The sequence below is a fragment of the Malania oleifera genome, chromosome 2 (assembly GCF_029873635.1).
Source record: "Malania oleifera isolate guangnan ecotype guangnan chromosome 2, ASM2987363v1, whole genome shotgun sequence".
NCBI classification, from domain to species: Eukaryota; Viridiplantae; Streptophyta; class Magnoliopsida; order Santalales; family Ximeniaceae; genus Malania; species Malania oleifera.
This window is the reverse complement of record NC_080418.1, coordinates 63,780,087-63,805,646: the sequence shown is the minus strand read 5'-3', so window position 1 is coordinate 63,805,646 and position 25,560 is coordinate 63,780,087. Positions and strand designations below refer to the sequence as shown.

At 38.2% G+C, this 25,560-nt stretch overlaps 1 protein-coding gene across 2 annotated transcripts; it reads left to right on the top strand.

Moving 5' to 3' along the window:
• The first annotated feature begins 651 nt into the window (after positions 1-651).
• Positions 652-3,006, top strand: LOC131148811 (NAC domain-containing protein 73-like). 2 transcript variants are annotated; one of them, XM_058098735.1, is made up of 3 exons: positions 652-1,203; positions 1,382-1,571; positions 2,029-3,006. In XM_058098735.1, the coding sequence occupies exons 1-3, from the start codon at positions 1,027-1,029 to the stop codon at positions 2,577-2,579; spliced, it is 918 nt and encodes a 305-aa protein (XP_057954718.1). In that variant the 5' UTR covers positions 652-1,026; the 3' UTR covers positions 2,580-3,006. The 2 variants fall into 2 exon arrangements, with proteins under 2 accessions (XP_057954718.1, XP_057954720.1); XM_058098737.1 differs by having other exon boundaries at positions 679-1,203; positions 1,394-1,571.
• Positions 3,007-25,560: the final 22,554 nt, after the last annotated feature.

The window sequence follows — 25,560 nt, the reverse complement described above, 5'->3', positions numbered from 1 at the left end:
AAAGGAAATGCATGCAGAAACAGTCTCTTGTATATATATATATGTACATGGACCGAACATGCATCACTAGAGTTTTTGTGTGGGTTTTGGGAAAATGTGGGAAACTAAAGAAAAAGTATTATAAGTACAAGCTGAGAAAGGAATATGTTTCTGAGCAATATAGGTCATTTATTTTCCATTTATTATACTTTCCATTTATTAGTGTGAAGTTTCTTGCTTTCTATGAGAAGTCTACATGAAAAATCAGATTTGAGTATGGTTGGGTTACTCTCTCTCTCTCTCTCTCTCTGTATTTACATAGATACCTGAACACGGTCTCCAAATGTTAGCTTTATGTACACTCTAGGATGACATTGGAACTGCTCTCTCTCTCTCTCTCTCTCTCTCTCTCTCTCTCTTCTCTCTCTCTGTGAGGTGGTGGTGAAGCAGCAGCAGGCTTGCCCCATCTCTACTCAATACTTTCTAATCTATAATGTTCTCATTAAATTTAAGAAAGAGTGTAAAAGCGCACAAAATTACATTTACTGCCCTACATGTGTTACCTAATGACGTACCCAATAAAAAGTATTAATTAATCAATATAAGCCCAGCCAAACTTGAGATCCAAGCAAGCAGCTTCTCTCTGCTTCTTTGGAACCTATTATGTTTCCTGGATTTTCAATATCCCATCTTTTATTTTTTAGGTACCGTCTCTCTCTCTCTCTCTCTCTCTCTCTCTCTCTCTCTCTCTCTCTCTCTCTCTCTCTCTCTCTCATTGTGGGAATACCAAAAAGTGAAGAAAGAAACCTGCTGCTTCCCTGTATGCTCAGGAAGATGAACTGGGGCCTGAGCCCAAACATTCTTCAAAAGAGATCTAGGTAGACAACTTGTTATTTTCTTCTGTGTGTTCTCTTTCGGTTAGAATTGCCTACATTATATAAATATTATGAGGGTAAGATACATATAATAGTATAACCGCCAACAAAGAATAGCCAGCGGAAGAATTGAATGAGCATTTAATACGTGCAAGAGGAAAATAAAGAGAGAATGACTTGGTGCAATGGCTGCAGCGAGGATCAAGCCACCGACAGAAGCCTGCAGGTGCCATCTTCAAATAATAATAGCAATATTAATACTGTTATTGCTCGCGATAAGCAACGTCCCAACACATGTACTCAAACCACAAGTTGCCCCTCATGTGGTCACCACATCAAATCCCAACAGGTTAATTTCCATTACCATTCCTTCGAATTAATTCATTTTTTCTTTTCAAGTTCTTGTGCGTTTCCAATTAATGAGACAGATATTTTCTTATTATATATATATACACACAAACGCACTCACACGCATACTTTACTGGATTTTGATTGTGTTTTTGGCCTCTGGGTTTGAATTAAAATAGCATGGAATTCAGGATCTGCCGGGGCTACCAGCGGGCGTGAAGTTTGATCCTACTGATCAAGAGCTTCTTGAGCATTTGGAGGCTAAGATCCAATTTGATGGTCATAAGCTTCATCCTCTCATTGATGAGTTCATCCCTACACTGGAAGGTGAGGATGGTATCTGCTACACGCATCCTCAGAAGTTGCCAGGTGATTGCAATTTATAACAAAGTGCAGTTTTTATTTTAATCTTTTAAGAGAAGAATTCATGGGAAACACAATCAATGTCACGCTCATTTATCTATCACTTGATTGGATGTAATGCACCGCTTGTTTTTGAAGAAACCCTCCATAGACATTGCCAATGTTACTTTAATTTGTAAGCACGGGTTAACATTCACCATACGTATGAATTTAGGATTTTGTTTTGAAAGAAAAGAAAAGGAAAAAAAATATTTTTACTGTATTTTATATCAAATCAAATATGAGTAAAATTAATAATTTGTTCTTATATGACTAAAAATTAAGAAAAATACTTTAATAATATGTAGATAAAATCAAATTTTTTTTAATTGAATTACTCTATAATTTTATTTTCTTTACACTCTTTTTTGAGTAATCAAATATTAAAAAAAAAACATTTTCATTATTTCATTTTTTCATGTAGGAGTAAGTAAGGATGGCCTAATCCGCCATTTCTTCCATCGGCCTTCCAAGGCGTACACAACAGGAACTAGGAAACGAAGAAAGGTTCACACAGACATAGCGGAAGGTAGCGAAACTCGGTGGCACAAAACAGGGAAGACAAGGTCAGTAATTATTGGCGGCAAGGCGAAAGGATATAAGAAAATTCTTGTGCTATACACCAATTACGGAAAACAAAGAAAGCCTGAGAAAACAAATTGGGTAATGCATCAATACCACCTTGGCGATAATGAAGAAGAAAAGGAGGGAGAACTAGTAGTTTCCAAGGTTTTCTACCAAACGCAGCCACGACAATGCAATTCCATCACTAAGGACTCGTTGTCTCTTGAAAATTCGAATGGTCAAACTACTCGAGGACAGGGCAATCCTAGTCTTAAGGACATTGCCCATGTTGAGTACTATAACCCCTCTTTGATCATCTCCTTCGATCATCAGCGCAGCCATAGTCAAGCAAGCCCTCCACAGCTATTGTCTAATTTTTCCGTCCACGATGGGTCTTCTTTTCTTCCTTGAGGACAATAAGAATGAACTAGTTGTTGGTGTGAAAACCATTGCTAAATGAAGGTTTAGATCTTGCATGATACTGGTGACATGTACTAATAGGCACGTACCTCAGTGATTAATTAACAAGAAGCTAAGGGAAGAATAAGGATGAAGGGTTTGTTTGGTTGAAGAACCAAGTGCTAGATCCTTCTGGTTTGGAAATTGAAGATTTGGCTATAACATTTCCACTATTCGCTCTTTTTCGGTAGGTTATTAGGTATAAATCATTTTCTTTCAAGGTGAAGATAACAATGAATTTCACATGAACCATGACTACCCTTTAACATGAGAAAGTGGTACATATGTTGACTTGAGAATCGTATAGAGATCATTCTTATAACCTGAGATGTACAAAGATGATTCTTACAACGTGAATTGTATAAAGATGATTCTCACCTTAAATACTCTTATTAGACAACTTCACCTTTTTCTTTTTTAATAATTATATAATTTGTTCAATTGAACTTTACCTTCAACAATAAACTCCCACAACCCCACCCCCCCCCCCCCCCCCCAAAAAAAAAAAAAAAAAAAAAAACTCGTGGCAGTGTCTTTAGCTGAAGCAGAAATTTTGATGAGACCACTTGAATCATTTGATCGCAAAATGTGCTCAAAAGTCCCTCTAAACCTTCCTTCATGTTGCTAGCTTGTTCACAACATCAACAATATTATGCATGTGATGGGTTTCACCATATTAGAGCATGAATAAAACATCTAAAAAGATTATTATGCATGTGTTCGGTTTCACCATATTAGTGCATAAATAAAACATCTAAAAAGCACTTCAGATGTTTTACTTTGGTTTGTCCCAAAAAAAAAAAGAATTCAGGGTCTGATAGATCATGAATTTTCTGTTCACTAGTTTAGGCTTGGCAACAGAAGAGGATTATAAGAGACTACCCACCAAATCCAAATCTCAACTCTGAAAAAGAGCACCGACAAATGGAATTTCAACTTCCAGGAATTAATTGGCTCCCTCAAAACCTGGTCGGATTCGAAATCAAAGGCTGAAAAAGATTACTGTTTTGGTCTTTGCTCTTTTTCGTTGTTTCCATTCCCTGCTCCGGAGCATCTCAGTGAAACGTTTATACTGTTCTTATGGGGCCTGGAACGTGGACCATTCATACAATACAATTCACGCCAGCAGCGACAGCTTCTGTTCAGGAATTGCCCGTGGCTCCAGGTATTGGTAGCTCAGTCAACTAATCTGAGACATCCATAGACATGGGCCCATACACAGATGAGCGGTCCAGGCTGCACAGCGACCAGCATTATGGGGTCCTTGGAAAAATTCCATCCACCCACATGGCCCTCTCATCAAATCTTTCCATAAGACTTTAAATAGTAAATTTATTATGTGTCTTGGTGAAATTCACTATTTTGAATATTTTCATTGAATAAGAGAATTTGATGTGAAAGGATCACATTGTTCCATGGAAGGGCTTATTTTTTTATAGGGTTTTGTGCTCTTATGAATAGTTTATATTGTAGGGTCAACGGTTATCTGTCATGGGCCTCGAGGCAAATGTTGGATAGTTGGAACAAATGACAAGTGGTAAACCAAGACTCTTTGTAAGTATAATATTTGAAGAACGCTCTTTAAAAAACAAAATTATAAACATGTATAAACATTAAAAAAAAAAAAATTAAAAAGACTTATTTTATAGTTAATTACCTTTATTACAGTAGATTGGGTCTTTCCTGATTCTTAGTACCTTTAATAACAATAGAACAAATCATAAGAATAACATGAAATTAAGACAACATTTGATCACTTAGAACATTTTGAAATATAACTCTTACAAAGCATTCTAAGATTCTAAAGACAAATATGCTTCAGTGTTTACATGTCCACATAAGCATTTACATGACGTCACATTGCCTATGAATTGGTGAATGTGACACCTCAACATAGGAAAAATATTGAAAGGGCTGAAGTAAATGACATATGTGGTAATCTAGGGCCTATTTGCAAATATAAAATTTAAAGATCATTCTAAAAAAACATATAACTATAAATGAGCACAAACATTAATTACTTTCATCACAGTAGATTGAGTCTTCCTTGATTCTTGTTGGCTTTGATACGAACCAATGAAATCACAAGAATAATGGAAAATCAAAACAACATTGATCGCATGGAATACTTAGAAAAAATATATATTATAAGGCACTCTACAACAAGCCACATTTTAAAACAACATAAAACAAAATGAATAATAAGGGAAACACTCTAACACTTAAAAAACACACACACACACATACACACACGAGAAAGAGGTGGATATAGTCTTCCTTGTCTTTCCTCAAGGAACTAGTCTCCTTTAAATAAACATATTAAAGAAAGAACAAGATAAGATTTTAGGGAATAAGATGATAAGATTCTTGGACAAGTGTATGACTACCATCTACTAAAGTGGATCTTATCACATGGGTGTCATCTAGAATTTTGATCTCTTAAACTAGAAAAATTAAAAGTAGATTCTCTAAAAAGTAGATTATTTTGTCTAGTAACTTTCCTAATTGATCCACTGCGCTTCTAGTTCTATCAGTCATCTATTCATCATATTTGATGTAGTATGGATATGGCCGGTTTAGTCCTACAATCAACCCTCAAGCAAGCACATACACGTAAACATTGTAATTTTAGAATTCAATCAACCCAAACATAAACATCGTAAATTATGTTACGATTCACATATTGCAAGGTTTTTTAAAAGGTGTATGCATTATCCAAAAATTAAGTCCCAAATGTCATTTATAAAAGAATCAAGTTTTATGCGGAAAAGATGCTATTTCAAAATTCAAGAATATAAGTTGTACATTAACAAGTCAATATTCTCACTATTGACGTTAGCAAGTGATATAAATATTGAAAACTAAAGGTTCACTGGTCTTCAATCACTTGAACTCAGGGCTCAATCGCCTGAAGATTTTAGAAACAGAATTTCTGAACTGGAAGCAGTTCAGTTGATTGAACCTAGGCCTTTGGTCACTTGAACACACACGGGATTTTAAGAAAATTTAGGGATTCAAGGGGCTATTTTAAGAAGGGTTGCCAGGCTTCAAGCAAGGCTTCACAATCAACAAGGGTTTTAAGAAAAGTAACAAGCTTACCCAAGAAAATCGTCAGATGACTTGAACTTGTTCACCATGAGCTTAGATCACGTCGTAAGTCCTTCAATCAAGCTTTGAACACAATGATGGAAGTGGATATGCTGCGTGTAGAAAAATGGTCGTGTGGGTGTATAAGGCACTACAAAAAATAAGGTTATTAGTGAGGATTTTAAACTATCACTAATAATCAAAAAATCACCACTAATAGTATTAGTCACGGTTCGATCAGTATTAGTGACGAGTCTAACTTTGCCTCTATATCTACGGCTACTAATAATTATTAGAGACGAACAATTCATATCGTCACTAATATTATAGTATTAGTGACGGAATACAACCGTCACTAATATTGTAAGACCGTCACTATAAATCATACATATTCTCTACTCAAATTTGTCACTAAAGCCAAAGTATTAGTGACGGTTTTAATAACCATCACTAATATGACACTATTAGTGACGGTTATTAAAATTGTCACTAATAATATAATATTAGTAACGATTATAAAATTCGTTACTAATGTTGTGCTTTTAGTGACCAATTTGAACCCAGAACAAGCTAAATCTGTAGTGACGATTTTATCCTTTAAGGACGGTTTAGAAATCGTCACTAATACTGCACCCAGCTATTATTAGAGACGGTTATTCAAACTGTCACTAATACTTTGAAAAAATTAATTTTTATTTTTATTTTTTGTAAATTCTTGTAAGAACCTGTAATCACATTTCAGCATACATAAAACTAAACCAGAATTACTAAAACATTCATAAATTATTAAAATTTCAAATACAATTGTTCAGAATTTAAATACATCCAAATACAATTTCAAATTCAAATATACAAACTAATTATGTTCATATAAAAAGAAATATAGGAAAAGTCAAAAGCTGCACGCGCATCTTACTTGACTATAGTGCGTGGCATTGTCGTAGTGTTCTGACTGCTGCAAACCCTACAAAATAATAATTATACAAGAATTTAGCTAGTACATTACAATGTTTGAACATATATGCATATACTATGATTAAAAATGATTTTATAGCAAAATGATCTAACATTTGGACATAGTGTAAAAAAAGGACACACTTGTGTAACTAAGTTGATCAATTGGAATTCACCCCACTTGATTCGGACCTCGTATGCCCGAATTGTAAACTAAGTGCTTAAAATGAACTAATCTTATACAGATAGAGGGATGACTTGAGGGCACCAATGGTTGCGCTTCACACATTGCCCTGGTATAGGTTCGAGTTGGACATGCACCGGGAGCATGAGGTATAAACAAATTAAAGTATAGCACTATTCTTTTTCTTTCTTTCAGTTATTTATAGTTCGCTTAACTTCTGTTTATGTCTAAGTGCAGTTCCTATAGACGCCCTACACGGCTGAGATTCTAGCTGACCTGCCTCCTGACTATGCAGACGGGAGTGACCTGTAAGTAGCCCAAGTGCCACTCATATGCTTTCATATTATCGAGTGATATCTCCTCGATCGAGCCATGCGACAGTTCGGGTATCAACAGGGCATTCCCGACCGATTTCTTACATCGGGGGTAGATATAGTTGGGGATGACCTCCATGGCATGGATGGGCGCGGTTGAGGGGTCACAGACTGGTCAACTACGCACGCGATATTTGTCACTGCGTGGGAGCATCGACGAGACTACATAGTACCAGGAGTGGCGGAGGAAAGTTCGATGCGTCCAGATGACCCATACTTCACTTGGTATAGGTCCATCACACGCCGCTTCGTTGACAGGACTGCTGCTGTATATTTGAGCCTCGTAAGAAGACTTTATGTCACGCCCCGAACCCAAAAATGGGAACCGAGGGTGAATTTAGTAACCTAACCTGTCTCTGTATCAATTAAAACATACATGATACCACATACAAAGAGGGTCCGACCCCGTGGGGTGAAAGGATGCCATATATACATACATACATACGTCCATACTCATCAAAATACACAGCGAAATACGGTCTTTCTATACATAAACTGTACCATACCAGAGTCTATACCATACAAGGATATACATCCCGAAGGATACCATACATACTACGGGCGTCTACAAAATCCATCACAATAACCCGGTTACAAAAACTCGTACCTATCAGTCACTAATAGTAGCTAAACAACACCCCTCGCTTCCGGATGCTAGGATGCTAGTTTCGGCTACCCGAAGGACCTGAAAAACATTTGTATATATTCGGGGTGAGACACCTCTCAGTAAGAGAGAAAATAGGTTATATCAGTGTGTGGCATACCAGTGTTATTTTACATACTTCATAACACTATGCATACGATACAGTTGAAACAATTCGTACAGTTTCAAAACAATTCCATACAGTTCCAGTATTTTCACAAAAACCATTCCAGTTCATACGATACCCAAATACATACATACATACATATATACATAGATACGGTCAGTGTCGTCATACTAGTTCGCAACTACACAAGGTCACCTCGTCTCACAGCGATTACATTGCTACATACGCAACTATGCTGTGACGATCAAGGCCCAATAGTGAATCCATTGCTTCATACGCAACTACACAAGGTCACCTAGTCTCACAGCGATTACATTACTACACATGCAACTACGAAGATCTACAACTTAGGCCTAATAGTGAATCCATTGCTACATACGCAACTACACAAGGTCACCTAGTCTCACCCCAATTACATTGCCACATGTACAACTACGCAACGACGACCTAGGCCCACTGTGAATCCATTGCTACATACGGTATAGATCACACCCACCGGTGACCATCCGAAACATACTAGTGATATTTCACACCCCAGATATAGAGCTGGCCACTCTCGCCCACGGTAGTTAACTGATACACAGCACAGCATACGGTAATTAGCTGCCACATAGCTATTTTAGCATACAGTTATTAGCCTCCACTAGCCGATTTCAAAAAACCTAGAATCATTTTGGAACTCACGTTCCTATACATTTCAGCGTACGGTAATAAGCCGCCACATAGCTATTTCACAAATATCTGGAACAAAATACATACATACAAACTTACCACACTTATTTGGTTTACGAAAAATCATATCGTTTACAAATTCAAGTATACAGTTTAAGCAAGTATGGATTACGGTCACCTCAATAATACAGTTTAAACATAACAAGCGGTTTTCCAAACAAAGTAGAGATGATACCCGAAATCCCCAATTTTTTCGAAAAACTGTAACCCAAAAATCCCACATTTTTACCCGATAGATTTCCCCAAATAAGTAGTCAAAACATACATATGATCGTAGCCTACAAGCTTACCGATCCTGATTTCAAAAATGGACTGATATAAACAGAATCCCCTTACCTTAACCCGAATTCCAACTACGAACTTTACGGTCCTCAAAACTACGAACCGAGACTCCAAAACCTACAAACCACAATACATAACATACTTACAATCCGTACTACTACACATATACTGAATCAGAAATGAAAATCGAGCCTTACCTCGATTTTAGCCTGAAACCCGAAATCCTCTGAAACGAGATTCCGATCCGCTAGAAACGTAGAGAATCCTTCACTGATCCTCGTAGTAATGTTGGATTTGCGATTCAGGCGACAAACAGCGAAGAAATCGAGGAGAGAGAGAGAGAGAGAGAGAGAGAGAGAGCTTCGAATCTTAGAGAGAGAGAGAGGATTTCCATAACTTAGCCAAGAAGAAAACTAAAATATCCTTATAAAGACCTTTGACCCGCGGGGCTTCATTGACAAATTGGTGTCTTCATCGACGAAGTCTTCAGGGATTTCGTCAACGAACCCTGATATTTAAATTTTTCCAAACCTCTCGGCTTTTCCTCGTCGATGAACCTCTGAATTTCGTCTACGAAAATCCTTCTACCTTCGTCGACGAATTATGGCCTCGTCGACGAAGTCTGTGCAAATTCCATTTTTACCCCTCTTTTACATAATAAACCCATATATCGCCATTTAGTTCTTACAACCTCTCTTTACAATCACATTCATACTACTACACACACACATACTCTAAGGTGACACGGTGACTATCTATACGCAGTCCCTTTACGATACATACATACACACCCTAGAGAATATGGCGGCCATTTATACGCGGCCGTGTTACGATACATACATACATACTCTAGAGAATACGGTGGCCATTTATACACAGCCCCATTACAATACATACATACATACAAACTCTAGAGAATACAGCGGTCATTTATTCGCAGCCCAGTTACAATACATACACATACATAACCTCACTTATGGCAGAGGAATACCGTGGTTACATACATACGTGGTCTCAGGAGCTTACAATACAACAGGACTCTCCTAGAGACTAACCACCAAATACAATACGATAGCAAAGGATTACATACATACATACACACTCATACCACCCTGCTATTCACATACTACTCAGAACAATTGCGGATACTTCCAGCGTATTTCCGTCTCTAGTTCCCAAGAAGCTTCCTCAACCTCGTGGTTCCGCCACAATACCTTCACTAATAGTATCTCTTTGGTACGAAGCTTCTAAATTTTACGATCCAGAACCTGAACAAGTATCTCCTCATATGCTAAAGTATCCCCAATTTCCAACTCATCATAACTAATAACATGTGAAGGATCCAACACATACCTCCTCAACATGGATACGTGAAACACATCGTGGACCCTCGAGAATGTTGGGGGTAGTGCAACTCTGTAGGCTACCGAACCTACTCGCTCAAATACCTCGAATGGTCTGATATACCTTGGGCTCAACTTGCCCTTCCTTCTGAATCTCATCACTCCCTTCATCGGAGTGATTCTAAGGAATATTTTACCCCCTACCTCGAACTCCAACTCACGGCGGAAACATCCGCATAACTCTTCTGCCGACTCTGAGCCGATCTAATCCTCTCCTGGATCAAACCTACCTTCTCAGACGCCTACTGTACAAGTTCAGGTCCTAAAACCTGACGTTCACCGACCTCATCCCAATACAAAGGAGATCGACACCTCCGACCATACAAAGCCTCAAATGGTGCCATCCCTATACTAGCCTGGAAGCTGTTGTTATAGGCAAACTCCACTAGTGGCAGAAACTGAATCCAACTACCACTGAAGTCCAATACACAAGCCCGTAACATATCTTCCAAGATCTGTATCGTCCTCTCTTACTGCCCATCAGTCTGGGGGTGGAACGTTATACTAAAAGTAAGTTTCATCCCCAGTGCTTCCTGCAAGCTCTTCCAAAATTGAGAAATAAACCTCGGATCCCGATCTGAAACAATGGACACCAGTACCCCATGCATTCTCACAATCTCATGCACGTACATATCAGCTAGCCTACTCAAAGGGTAGCTGACCTTCATAGGTACAAAGTGAGTAAATTTCGTCAACCTGTCCACAATTACTCAAATCGCATTCTGCCCGTAAAGTGCTGATGGCAATCCGGTAACAAAGTCCATGGAAATGTGCTCCCACTTCCACACTAGAATAGGCAAAGGCTGCAACGACCCTGCTGGTCTCTAATGTTCTGCCTTTACTTTCTGACACGTCAGAAACTGCTCCACGAACCGGGCAATATCCCTCTTCATACCACTCCACCAGAAGGACTCGCGCAAATCCCGATACATCTTTGTACTACCCGGATGTACTGTATATAAAGAACGATGCGCTTCTTCCAGAATCATCCATCTGATCTCATCGTCATTTGGAACATACAGTCTGGTCCCAAACCTCAACACACCTCTATCCGAGATGTTAAAATCCGCAACCAAACCTTACTGCACTTTCTCCATAATCTCAGTTAACTCCGCATCACTAGCATGCGCAGCTTTAATATGCTCAAACAAGGTCGGTTGGATCACCAAGCTAGCAATGAAAGTCTGACGATCACCAGACACCAACTCTACACTAAGGCTTTCCAGATCTCCTCTAACATGATGCTGAGCTACAGCTGCAGTTACTGCTACATGCTCTGACTTCTGACTCAGCACATCTACTACCACATTAGCCTTTCCTGGGTGATAACTATTCGTGCAATCGTAGTCCTTAATCAACTCTAACCACCGCCTCTGCCTCATATTCAGCTCCTTCCGTGTGAAAAAGTACCTGAGGCTTTTGTGGTTAGTGAAAATCTCACACTGAACATGGTACAGGTAGTGTCGCCAAATCTTCAAGGCATAAATAACAGCAGCTAACTCTAAATCTTGCGTAGGGTAATTCTTCTCACACTCTTTAAGTTACTGAGAAGTATAAGCTACCACCTTACCCTGTTGCATAAGCACACATCCCAAACCCTTCAGGGACGCGTCGCTATAAATCACAAAACTCCCATCCCTTGAAAGAATGGTCAAAACTAGAGTAGTAACCAGCCGATGCTTCAACTCCTGAAAACACTGCTCGCAATCACTAGTCCACTCACACTGCACTCCTTTCCTAGTCAATTGTGTCAGAGGTTTAGAAAATTTAGAGAAACCCTCCACGAACCGATGATAGTAACCCGCCAGTCCTAGAAAACTCCGAACCTCTTGCATACCCTTTGGTCTAACCCAGTCGACCACAACTTCAATCTTGTTAGGATCAACGGAGATACCGCCCTCAAACACCACTGGCCTAAGAACACGACCTGATTCAACCAGAACTCACACTTCTTCAACTTAGCATACAGCTTCTTCTTTCGCAGAATTTGCAACACTAACCTCAAATGTTCCACATGCTCTTCCATACTCCTCGAGTATACCAGAATGTCATCAATGAATACCACCATGAATCGATCCAGGCACTCATGGAAAACCCTGTTCATCAGATCCATGAACACCACCAGTGCATTGGTCAACCCGAACGGCATAACGAAGAATTCATAGTGGTTGTATCTGGTTTGGAAAGTAGTCTTCGCTACATCCTCCGCTCTAACCCTCACCTGATGATATCTTGACCGTAAGTTGATCTTTGAAAATACCCGCATTCCCTGCAACTAGTCAAAAAGATCATCTATATGAGGCAAAGGGTAACTGTTCTTCACCGTCACTTTGTTGATCTCACGATAGTCAATGCACATATGCATCGACCCATCCTTCTTCTTCACAAATAATTCTGGAGCTCCCCAAGGCGAAACACTCGGTCAAATAAAACCTTGGTCCAATAGTTCCTGTAACTGCTCATTCAACTCCCGAAGTTCTTCTAGAGCCATCTAGTACGGAGCTTTAGAGATCGGTGTCTTGCTAGGCAACAACTCAATCGCAAACTCCACCTCACGATCTGGAGGTAAACCGAGTAAATCATCTGGAAACACGTCCAGAAACTCGCTGACTACCCAAATGTCCTCGAGCCTCAACTCATTCCGAGACGATTCCTACACAGAAGCTAGGTACCCCTGACAACCATCCAAGAGTAACCTCCTCGCCTGTAATGCTAATAAAATCTGTGGCATCGTACGCACACACGATCCTACAAACTCATACTCCTGCTTCCCAAGAGGTCTGAACACTACTACCTTCTTCCGACAGTCAATCACCGCATAACTGGAGAACAACCAATCCATTCCCAGTATGACGTCGAAACCCGACATGTCGTATACTACAAGATTCGCTGGTAGCAGTCTCTCCTGAATCACAATCGAGCAATTTCCTAACACCTTACTACAGATCATTATACTCCCAGCCGATGTAGCAACAGCCAAACATTCATCCAAAAGTTGGGTTTCAACCCCACACAATTTCACAAATCTAGTAGATGTGAACGAATGGGTTGCCCCCGAATCAAATAAAACAACAGCTCTATTCGAAAGCAATAATATGGTACCTGTCACCACGTTCCCAGCATGTTCCCTATCTGCTGGAGTAAGTGAATATACTCTCACTGGAGTCGTGGTTGCCTGGTAGTTCCCTCGAGGCATCTGATTACTCCCACAGTTCTGCCTCTGTGCAGGCATAATTCTCCTCTGTTCTTGACAGCTCTTCGCCATGTGGCCTGTCTCGTCACAGTTGTAGTAGACACCCCAGAATGGCCAACATTCACCATCATGCCATTTACGACACTTGGCGCAAAGTGCAGAGGATGGATCCCCCTGAGAACTCAACCGCTCGGTGTTCTGTCGATACCCAGAACTGTAATTCTTCTTCTTCTTCCATTGAATCTCCCCAAGACCACTATGAGGACCAGAAGATACTGGCCTCTTCCCCTGAACCTGCACTACCTCATCTCCCCGAAGGTCGGTCTCAACTATGGTGGCTTTATCCACCAGGACAGAGAACTTATGGATCTGTAGCATCCCCACAAGACGGTGGATGTCTTTCCTCAGGCCCCTCTCGAACCTCCGAGACTACTCGTGCTTATTCAGAACCACGTACGGAACAAATCGAGATAACTCGATATATCTGGAAGCATACCTTTGTACCATCAAAGTTCCCTATGTCAGGCCCGAAAACTCATCCGCCTTCGAATCCCGAGTGGAGACCAAAAAGTATCTCTGGAAAAATACCTCCTTGAAGCGGGCCCACGTCATACTAGATGGATCAGCTCTCTACCTCTCCATTAGCCTCACTGTCGTCCACCATCGCTTTGCCTCCCCAGTCAGCTAGAAGGTAGCGTACAAGACCTTCTACCCATCAGTGTAGTGGAGGACATCTAGAATCCTCTCAGTCTTCTTGACCTAGTCCTCCGCCACTATCGGATCAGGTCCTCCAGTGAATGTCGGAGGGTGCATGCGTGTGAACCTCTCGATGGTACACCCTGCATCTATAGGAGAGCTCTCATGTTTCCTAACACTCCGCCCAATCTCTCGGATCACCTGTCTCACTAAACCACCAAATACAGAAGGAGACTCATCGCTTGCCGTCTCCTCAGAGCCACTCTCCAAGTTATTATCCTTGGGCCCCATTCTAAAAACAAAATAGGAATCAGTTAGAATTCCTATATCGTACGTAGTTAACACAATCATAGACCTAATCATGTCAACTATTACTCTTACAGGTCTAAGCCCGTCCCGTCACACCGACACGAATCCATCAATGGTCTGCCCTACCTTTACTGGAATCGTCATTCCAGGAAAAACACGAAATACCGCCGACACATCCCGATCTAGCAACAGAACAACCCTCAACCATCACTACCCATTTCCCGCATCCTATACTCTGGTATGTACACATCAATACTCCTAACCAAGTCTACAAGACCTAACAACGTGGTTAGCTCTGTTACCAAGCTGTCACAGCCCGAACCCGAAAATAGGAACCGAGGGTGAATTTAGTAACCTAATCTGTCTTTGTATCAATTAAAACATACATGATACCACATACAAAGAGGGTCCGACCCCGTGGGGCGAATGGATGCCCTATATACATACATACATATGTCCATACTCACCAAAATATGTAGCAGAATACGGTCCTTATATACATAAAATGTACCATACCAGAGTCTATACCATACAAGGATATACATCCCGAAGGATACCATAGATACTACGGGCGTCTACAAAATCCATCACAATAATCCGGTTACAAAAACTCGTACCTATCAGGCACTAGTAGTAGCTAAACAACACCCCTTGCTTCCGGATGTTAGGATGCTAGTTTTGGCTACCCGAAGGACTTCAAAAATATTTGTATATATTCGGGGTGAGACACCTCTCGGTAAGGGAGAAAACAGGTTATATTAGTGTGCGGCATACCAGTGTCATTTTACATACTTCATAACACTATGCATACGATACATTTGAAACAATTCGTACAGTTTCAAAACAGTCCCAGTATTTTCACAAAAACCATTCCAGTTCATACGATACCCAAATACATACATACATACATACGGTCAGTGTCCTCACACTAGTTCGCAACTACACAAGATCACCTCATCTCATAGCGATTACATTGCTACATACGCAACTACGCTGCGACGATCAAGGCCCAATAGTGAATCCATTATTTCATATGCAACTACACAAGGTCACCTAGTCTCACAGCGATTACATTACTACACATGCAACTACGAATATCTACGACTCAGGCCCAATAGTGAATCCATTGCTACATATGCAACTATACAAGGTTACCTAGTCTCACCCCGATTACATTGCCACATGTACAACTGCGCTGCGACGACCTAGGCCCACTGTGAATCCATTGCTACATACGGTGTAGATCACACCCACCGGTGACCAGCCAGAACATACTAGTGATATTTCACATCCCGGATATAGAGCCGGCCACTCTTGCCCACAGTAGTTAATCTGTACATGGTGTAGCATACGGTAATTAGCCGCCATATAGCTATTTTGGTGTATAGTAATTAGCCGCCACTAGCCGATTTCACAAAACCTGAAATCATTTTGGAACTCACGTTCCTATACATTTCAGCGTATGGTAATAAGATGCCACATAGTTGTTTCACAAATATCTGGAACAAAATACATACGTACAAACTTACCACACTTATTTGGTTTATGGCAAATCATATCATTTACAAATTCAAGTATACAGTTTAGGCAAGTATGGATTATGGTCATCTCAATAATACAGTTTAAACATGACAAGCGGTTTTCCAAAGAAAGTAGAGATGATACCTGAAATCCTCAATTTTCCCGAAAAACTGTAACCCAAAAATCCCGCATTTTTACCCGATAGATTTCCCCAAATAAGTAGTCAAAACATACATATGATTGTAGCCTACAAGCTTACCGATTCTGATTTCGAAAATGGACTGATATAAACAGAATCCCTTTACCTTAACCCGAATTCCAACTACGAACTCTACGGTCCTCAAAACTACAAACCGAGACTCCAAAACCTACAAACCACAATACATAACATACTTACAATCCATACTACTACACATATACTGAATCAGAAATGAAATCGAGCCTTACCTCGATTTTAGCCCGAAACCCAAAATCCTCCGAAACGAGATTCCAATCCACTAGAAATGTAGAGAATCCTTCACTGATCCTCATAGTAACGTTGGATTTGTGATTCAGGCGACAAACAATGAAGAAATTGAGGAGAGAAAGAGAAAGCTTCGAATCTTAGAGAGAGAGAGAGAGAGAGAGAGAGAGAGAGAGAGAGAGAGAGGATTTCCATAACTTAGCGAAGAAGAAAACTAAAATATCCTTATAAAGACCTTTGACCTGAGGGGCTTCGTCGACGAATTGGTGTCTTCATCGACGAAGTCTTCAGGGATTTCGTCGATGAGACAGCGATTTCGTCGACGAACCCTGATATTTAAATTTTCCAAACCTCTCGGATTTTCCTCGTCGACGAACCTCTGAATTTCGTCGACGAAAATCCTTCTACCTTTGTCAACGAATTATGGCCTCATCGACGAAATTTGTGCAAATTCCATTTTTACCCCTCTTTTACATAATAAACCCATATATCACGATTCGGGTTCTTACACTTTAACCCACAATTCATTTTGTTATGTATACGTTACGATTTGCATGTATTATCCAAATATTTTCATATCCTGCAGGCTGACATAGTCATTGAGGCAGACCAGATCTCATCCGATCCTACGATCCACCGATTGATGAGTGCTGCACTGGACCTTGTCCATGAGGACGGTCGACGGATCCCAATACGAGGAGGTCGACCTGATGTACCAACACGAGGAGGTTGACCAGCTCTAGTACGAGGAGGATGACATGCCTCCTCTAGTCGTCCAATGAGTCTCATCTCCTCGCCACTGGTTGTACAGGCGAAGTACGTGTTCAGTCCGTCAGCACCGTATGCGCCTTCCACTGCAGCTGATATTACCGGACCATCGAGTAGACCGGTTGATGCCCCATCTGACTCTGCTGCTACCCCATCGATGTCATTTTTATTGGACGACCTTTTCGATGGGGAGGAGGTCGATGCACCCGCTATGCCGCCTCGTTCTCGTCCCGAGACATCATATTAGTTCTCACCGCGTGTACTTCGCATGGATGATGATTATGCAGTACCTTTTGGTGGAGATGATCTACATCTAGGACAACGGGATAGGACACCTGATGTAGATGACCAGTAGGGAGAGGTCAGACACAGATGGCAGCAACCACGACCCCGGAGACAACCTCGTTGTGACACGGAGTAGTTTAGCATTATTTTCATTGCATTTCATTTGTATGTATATCATTGATTATTTTAATTTCATTTGTATAGTATTGATTATTTTTATTTCTTTTGTATATATCATTGATTATTTTCATTTTACTTTTATAACATTTAATTATTTTCATTTCATTTGTATAGTCATGTGTCTTGTGCACACTTTATACTCTTGAAGTTTATTCATATATCTTTTTCAAATTAAATTGAGATGAATAAAATAACTTTTATTTAACTAAACAGTGAAGGATTCGACCTTTACTCCAAAGAATTAAATACTGTCAAATGTAAAAAATGACACATAACAGTTATATATATGTTGCAACATGCAAAGTGCGGAAACGCTTTTTGTGAAACCCTTTTCATGATCTTCAATATAAATAATTTGACTTGGGTTGACTTCACGTAGTGAAAATTAATATTTAGAATTTTTGCAAATTAAATGCAAATATGTGATTCCATATTTATCTTGACTTTACAAATTAAATGGAAGATAAATCCTATGCTTACATAAATATGTGGTGTATTGTCGTAAAAAATAAAAATAAAAATAAAAATTATTATACTTCTAACATTTATTGAATCACGAAAAAATTTAGAATTCTGTGTGGATACAGAATTAGTCCCACATAATTCAAAGTATTTGGTAGGAGCTTTTTTCAATGAGCACAATGCATTGGAAAAATGCAAAAATAGGGTTACATAATATAATATTAAGGTTATTCGCCCAAAATCTCACTATCCATGATCTCTGCTGGCTTACAGAGTAAACTCTTACCATCCACAGGTACCGTTGATTTCGTGAGTGTATCTACTTGAAATTAAACTCCCGATGTTTCTTCTTACTTACTAATGTCTTGTCACCACACCATGCCATGGGGGATTCATTGATCTATTTATTTTTATTTTTTTAGAATATCGCCGGGTGTCCACACGTCCGTTTTACGTTCCGCGTGACTAATCCCATGCCCCATGGCAGCCGACCCCACAACTCCACAGAGATGGTAAATTCAGGAGCTAGCCACAGGAATCGAACTTGGGAGGGGATGTATCCCTGACCTCGTGAAAGGCACTCCCAGCATCCGCCCTGCCAACTGAGCTACACCCTAAGGGTTATTCGTTGATCTATTTATTGTCAATATATTAAGTTGCTTTTGTGTTTACCTAAACAAAAACTAAATTAAACAAAGATCAAAGATACTTTGGCACTTCAATACCCATATAAACCCACTACAATTGTAGCAAAACTTAGAAGGCCGAGGGCCTTGTCTCTCAAGATCCTGCTGCAAATGAGATTGGAACCACTTTTATCAACTAATGTATTAATGTTTCAAGTATAAAAATGAAATAAAAAATAAAATAAAAAAACAGGGAAAAATAACTAGAAGCTCAAAAAAAAATTTCCAAACACATATTGAAATGCAAGACCTTTTCTTGAGCAATAATTTAAACACAATGCAGTAATTAAAGTAAATAAATAAATAGAGGCAAACCTGGCGTAGATGCATTACCATAAAAACTTATTATATCCAACTTCTAAGAGTTTTTCTTTTTTTATATTTTTTTATATTAAAATATTAAATAATGGTTCGGCGGAAACTTTGTTTCTCATATTGATGTGTTACAAAAATTGTTAGATGATCCAGCGAGTTTTGCATGGTGGAAGAGAGAGAGAGACAGTCCATGCTTGCCAGGTCGTATTTGATTACATTGAAACCAGATGAATTTTAATTTGCGTAGGAAAATCTAGGCTTAGGGTAGGCTTTTATTATTTAAGTAGTCTGCAATTAATGCTATCTATATTTATATATGTATATATACTCCATGTGTGTGTGTGTGTGTGTGTGAGAGAGAGAGAGAGAGAGAGAGGATTGGTGTATGCCCGCCCAATAATTTTTTTGTCATTATATTATTATTAAATAATTTTATAAAAAAATAATATTAATTGTTGGAGCAAATATTTTGGGATAATTTATGATTTTGTGCTTAGTAATTATCATTTAATCATTTATAGGCCAAACATGTTTTGCAATTAAATTTTTTTATTACCATAGGTATGCGCTCTTGTGCTTGTCACGTTATAATTTTGAATCATTTTCAATCCATAGGTTCGATGACATGTATCCCATGAAAGTTTTAAATAAAATGAAAATACTTTTGAGTTTTTTCAATCCACATAAAAGATTTTAAGATCAGTTTTGAGAATTTTTTAGAACTTATTTCACTGAATTATTTATAACTAAATTTATTGTGCATAATACTTTTTATAAATCTTTTTGACACAAAAACATTATTTTGTTTCTTCAAGCAATTAATAATAATCATATTTAACAAAAAGACATTAATCATATTTAAATTTTTTTGTAGGGAAATTTTAATTTATAAAATTAAAAAATTATAATTATAAATTGACCATAGGTAAACATTGATGCATGGCTTGGAGGGTTGGGATTGCATCCCTTTTCTTTTTCATTTTTTCTTCTGGAATTTCAAGTGGAGAAGGAGAAATCTAGGCATGGAGTACTTATAAAAATAATGTAAGCTTTCATTTCACTTCACCCTTCCATCATACTGAACTATTTTTACTTTTAAAAAGTCACGTTCCCGTCCCCAGCACCGTACATGTATGCTTGCTTGGAACTATCCAAAATTTTGGATGGTTTACTTCTTTACTATGTTTTTATTTTTAACGCACCACATTTTTTAACCATCATGTTTTTTTTTTAAATGTTCATATTTTGATTTTACTTATATTGTTTTTCCTGTGTTATATGCAATTTTTTATTAGATGAGTACTGATTAATAGGTTGGTTTGATTCTTCTTCCCAAAAAAATAAAAAAATTTCAATTGATTATTTTTTGTGTTTTTCCCTGACTAGACAGTTGAATGCCTTCTTCAAACTAGAATTAAGGTAGTCAAGATATCCATGCATGGATATGGATATGGTTCATCAACCATTTCTCAGTTATACACCAAAATTTTCAAATATATGTAAGCATAAATTTCAATTAATTAAATATATTACTGGTACCAAAATGTATTAGAAAATAAATTTAAAAGTAAAATTGGATTACCAATAGTAAAAGTAAAAACATAAGCCTGATATTATCAAGTAAAAGTAAATCGAATGAATTATAGAATGAACCATTGTATGTAAGAACAAAAAGAAAAAGGAAAAAAATTCTTTTACTTGGATTGAAAAGAATAAAAAATATTTCCATTTTATTTAAAAATTTCATAGGATACATGTCTTCTAAGGTTTGGATTGAAAATAATTCAAAATTATAAGGTGACAAGCATAGGAGTGCATATGTGTGTTAATAAAAAATTTTAATTGCAAAACAAGTTTGGTCTATAAATGATTAAATGATAATTACTAAGCACAAAATTGTAAAATTATCCCAAAACATTTGCTCCAACGATTAATATTATTATTTTTTATTAAATTATTTAATAATAATATAATGACAAAAAAATTATTGGACGTGTGTAGACCAATCTTCTCTCTCTCTCTCTCTCTCTCACACACACACACACAGTATATATACATATATAAATATATATAGCATTAATTGCAGACTACCTAAATAATAAAAGTCTATCCTAAGCCTAGACTTATGCAAATTAAAATCCATCTGATTCCACAATAATCTAAGACAGTTTCTCTCTCTCTCTCTCTCTCTCTCTCTCTCTCTCTCTCTCTCGTCCACCATGCAAGACTCGCTGGACCATCCAGCGAGTTTTGCGACGCATCAATCTAAAAACTAAAGTTCCCACTAAACAGTTATTTAATATTTTAATATAAATAAATAAAAAACTCCAATTTCTAAATTTACTATCCACAATAAATTTACTTTGCCAAAGAAAATATACATAGCATTAATTGCAGGCTACCTAAATAATAAAAGTCTACCCTAAGCTTAAACTTCCCTATGCAAATTAAAATCCATCTAATTCCATAATAACCAAAGACGGTCTGGCAAGCATGTAAAAGACGGTCTCTCTTATTGGGTGTCCCTCCTTGTGGGGCCCTTGACTTGAAAGCTGCACCACTCTTTAATGTTTGTTGGATTCCCTGAAAAAGCAAAAAAGTGGAGTTGTTCTTGAGCTTCCAGCCCAAGCCTCACGCATAGTTACTATACCCTCTTCATCTTCTTTTTTTGCCCGCCTAAGTTTTTTTGGTGCAGCACAACAGTGTGGCCTCTCCATTCTATTTTCTACACACACGATACCTCACCAGCTCCCAACGCCTGCAGCCGACACCTGCAGGACGCCCACGCACTAGCGCCGGTCATCTTCTTCATTGCAGCAAGCTACTGCTGTTTCTTCTTCGTGTGCCTCCGGCTGCATATTATTCACAGCATATTGGGATTTCTTTTATTGTGATCTTTTGGTTGGTTCTTTGGAACTTTGTTCAAAATATTTGATGAGGCATTTCCATCTTACTACATTTGTTTATACACTCTTGTGTATTTGTAAGGTATATGTCTTTTATATCCACTTTGCACAACATATTTGGTGATAATGGATTTGAACCGCCGTGCTTCGTGGACGTACCTCAACATTTGAGGGAACCACGTTAAATTTCTTGTGTCTTAATTTTTTTATTGTTTGCATTACTCCATTGATTTACTTGTAGGAATTAGTTCATATATAATATTTTCCCCAACAAGTGGTATCAGAGTCGTGTTATTTGTACGCATTAAATTTGTGTAAATCATTGATGGTAATGTTGGCCGTATGATTAGCTTCAATGGAAGCAATTGGGTAACTAAGAAAAAAAAAAAAGTGCAAGATCTTTTATTTTGCAAAGATTTGGATGGGCCTATTGAGGGTGATAGTCGAAAGCCTAAAGACATGAGTGATGATGAGTGGAATAGGCTTAATAGGAAAACCGTTGGTGTTATCCGACAATGGATTGATGATAGTGTTTTTCATCATGTTTCTACCGAAACTTCAGCATATGAATTGTAGAAAAAATTAGAGGGTCTTTATGATAGAAAGTCGGCTACAAACAGCTTTTCTTTTCTGAAAATTGGTGAATTTGAAATATAAAGATGGTGGTCTTATTACTGAGCATTTGATGAGATGAAAAATATTATCAATCAACTTGCTACTATGAAAATAGTTTTTGATGATGAATTGCAGGCCTTAATGCTTCTTAACTCTTTGCCAGAAAGTTCGGAGACTTTGGTTGTGACTGTTAGTAATTCGGCTCCCAATGGAATTGTTACTATGAACCAAGTAATTAGCAGCTTGTTGAATGAAGAAATTAGAATAAAATTAGTTGTCTCTTATCATTCAGAGGCACTTGTGACAGAAAATCGGGGGAGAGGCAAAAGTAAAAGCATATATTCTCACCGCAATGATAAATCAAGAGGTCGGTCCAGCTCAGTTTTGAAAAAAGATATTGAGTGCCACTATTGTCATAAAAAGGGGCATATGAAGCGAAAGTGTAGAAAATTGAAATTTAAGGAGCAAAACAAAGAGAAAATTTTTGAGAAAAAACATGAAGACACAACTTCAGTTGTATCTGATGGTGATCTCATGGTTGTTTGTGATGAAAGTTGCATTAATTTGACAAGTCAAGAGACTGATTGGGTTATTGATTCCGGTGCATCATTCCATGTCACTTCTTGGAGAGATTTCTTCACTTCTTATTCCAAAGGAAATTATGGAGTTGTTTGGATGGGAAATGAAGGTTTGTCAAAAATTGTTGGCATGAGAAATGTTTGTTTGGAAACAAATTTGGGATGCAAGTTGGTGCTCAAAGATATGAGACATGTACCCAATATTCGATTAAATTTGATATCTACAGGAAAGCTTGATGATGAAGGGTTTGACAACCATTTTGATGATGGAAAATGGAAGCTCACAAAGGGTAATTTTGGTGGTGGCTAAAGGCAAGAAAACGGGTACACTTTATATGATGCAAGGTAAAATTGGTAATGGTGTTGTGAATGCAATTGAAAGTCACTCTTCCGCCGATTTATGACATAAGCGGCTTGGGCACATGAGTGAAAAAGGAATACAATTTTTGTTCAAAAAGAAGCTCCTACCCGGGATGAAGAGTACCTCTCTTAAAGCTTGTGTTCATTAATTGGCCGGTAAGCAACATAGAGCTCCTTTTCATACAAAGTTTGTTACTAAAAAATCTAATGTTTTAGATTTGATACATTCAGATGTATGTGGTTCCTTGAAAGTTAAATCTCATGGTGGTGCACTTTATTTTGTTACCTTCATTGATGATTGTTCAAGAAAAGTTTGGGCTTACACTTTGAAAACTAAAGATCAAGTCTTAGATGTGTTTAAACATTTTCAGGTTAAAGTTGTAAGGGAGACTGGAAATAAGGTGAAATGTGTGCGCTCGGATAATGGTGGAGAGTACATTGGCCCATTTGATGCATATTGTTACAGTCAAGGAATTAGACATCAAAAGACCGTCAAGAAAACCCCTCAACAAAATGGTATTGTTGAAAGGATGAACCGCACTATACTGGAGAGAATGAGATGTATGCTCTCTCATGCGAAGTTGCCAAAATCATTTTGGGGTGAAGCAATGATGACGGCGGTGGACTTGATTAATTTGTCTCCTTCAACTCCTTTGCTTGGTGAAGTTCCTGAAAAAATTTGGAAAGGTAAGGATATCATTTATGATCACTTGAAAGTGTTTGATTGTTGTACATTTGTTCACATTCCAAAAGATGAAAGATCCAAATTTGATGACAAGACAATGCAATGTATTTTTCTTGACTATGGGCATGATAAATTTGGATACAAATTGTGGGATCCGATTGACAAGAAAATTGTTAGAAGCCGAGATGTTGCATTTTTTGAAGATCAAACAATTGAAGATTTTGGCACGGTTGAGCAACCACAATCTAATGGGAATGATTTTGTTGACTTAGACTTAGCTTCTCCACCTTTGGCACAGGATGAAAATATGGAAGATGTTCTTCCACCTCTTGAAGATGTTGGAAATGATGAAATTCCTAATGATGTTGAATATGAAAATAAGGGGGAGCAACAAGTTCAAGAGCAAGCTCAATTGAGAAGGTCTTCAAGAGAGCCAAGACTTTCATCTAAATATCCATGAGGTGACTATGTTACTCTAACGGATCAAGGGGAACTCAAAAGCTATCAAGAAGTCATGAACCATGAAAATAAAGTTGAATTGATGGAGGCTATGCAAGAGGAGATGAATTCCATAGTTGACAATCACACTTATAATTTGGTTAATCTTCCTCCTGGAAAGAAAGCTTTAAAAAATAAATGGGTGTTTAGGTTGAAAAATGATGGAAAGAATTTTCGGTACAAGGCTAGGCTTGTGGTAAAAGGCTTTGGTCAGAAAAAGGGAATTGACTTTGATGAAATATTCTCACCGGTTGTAAAGATGTCATCTATTCGGGTTGTTCTTGGCATGGCAGCATACTTGAATTTAGAAGTTGAGCAACTAGATGTGAAAACCGTTTTCTTACATGGTGACTTGGAAAATGAAATTTACACGGAACAACCGGAAGGCTTCAAACAAAAAGGGAAAGAGAATTTAGTGTGCAAATTAAAGAAAAGTTTGTATGGGTTGAAGCAAGCACCACGGAGATGGTATAAGAAATTTGATTCTTTCATGATTGATCATGGTTACTCAAAAACCTCTTCAGATGATTGTGTGTTTGTGAAAAAAATTTCGGATGGTACTTATATTATCTCCTTACTTTATGTTGACGATATGCTCATTATAGGACAGGACTTCTCCAAGATTGA

What these genes read in the sequence shown, in the direction of transcription:
- LOC131148811 (XM_058098735.1), top strand. Translation starts at nt 1,027, where the DNA reads ATGACTTGGTGCAATGGCTGCAGCGAGGATCAAGCCACCGACAGAAGC. An exon ending in ACCACATCAAATCCCAACAG is followed by an intron (nt 1,204 to 1,381) that starts GTTAATTTCCAT and finishes GAATTAAAATAG; the next exon opens with CATGGAATTCAGGATCTGCC. An exon ending in GCATCCTCAGAAGTTGCCAG is followed by an intron (nt 1,572 to 2,028) that starts GTGATTGCAATT and finishes TTTTTCATGTAG; the next exon opens with GAGTAAGTAAGGATGGCCTA.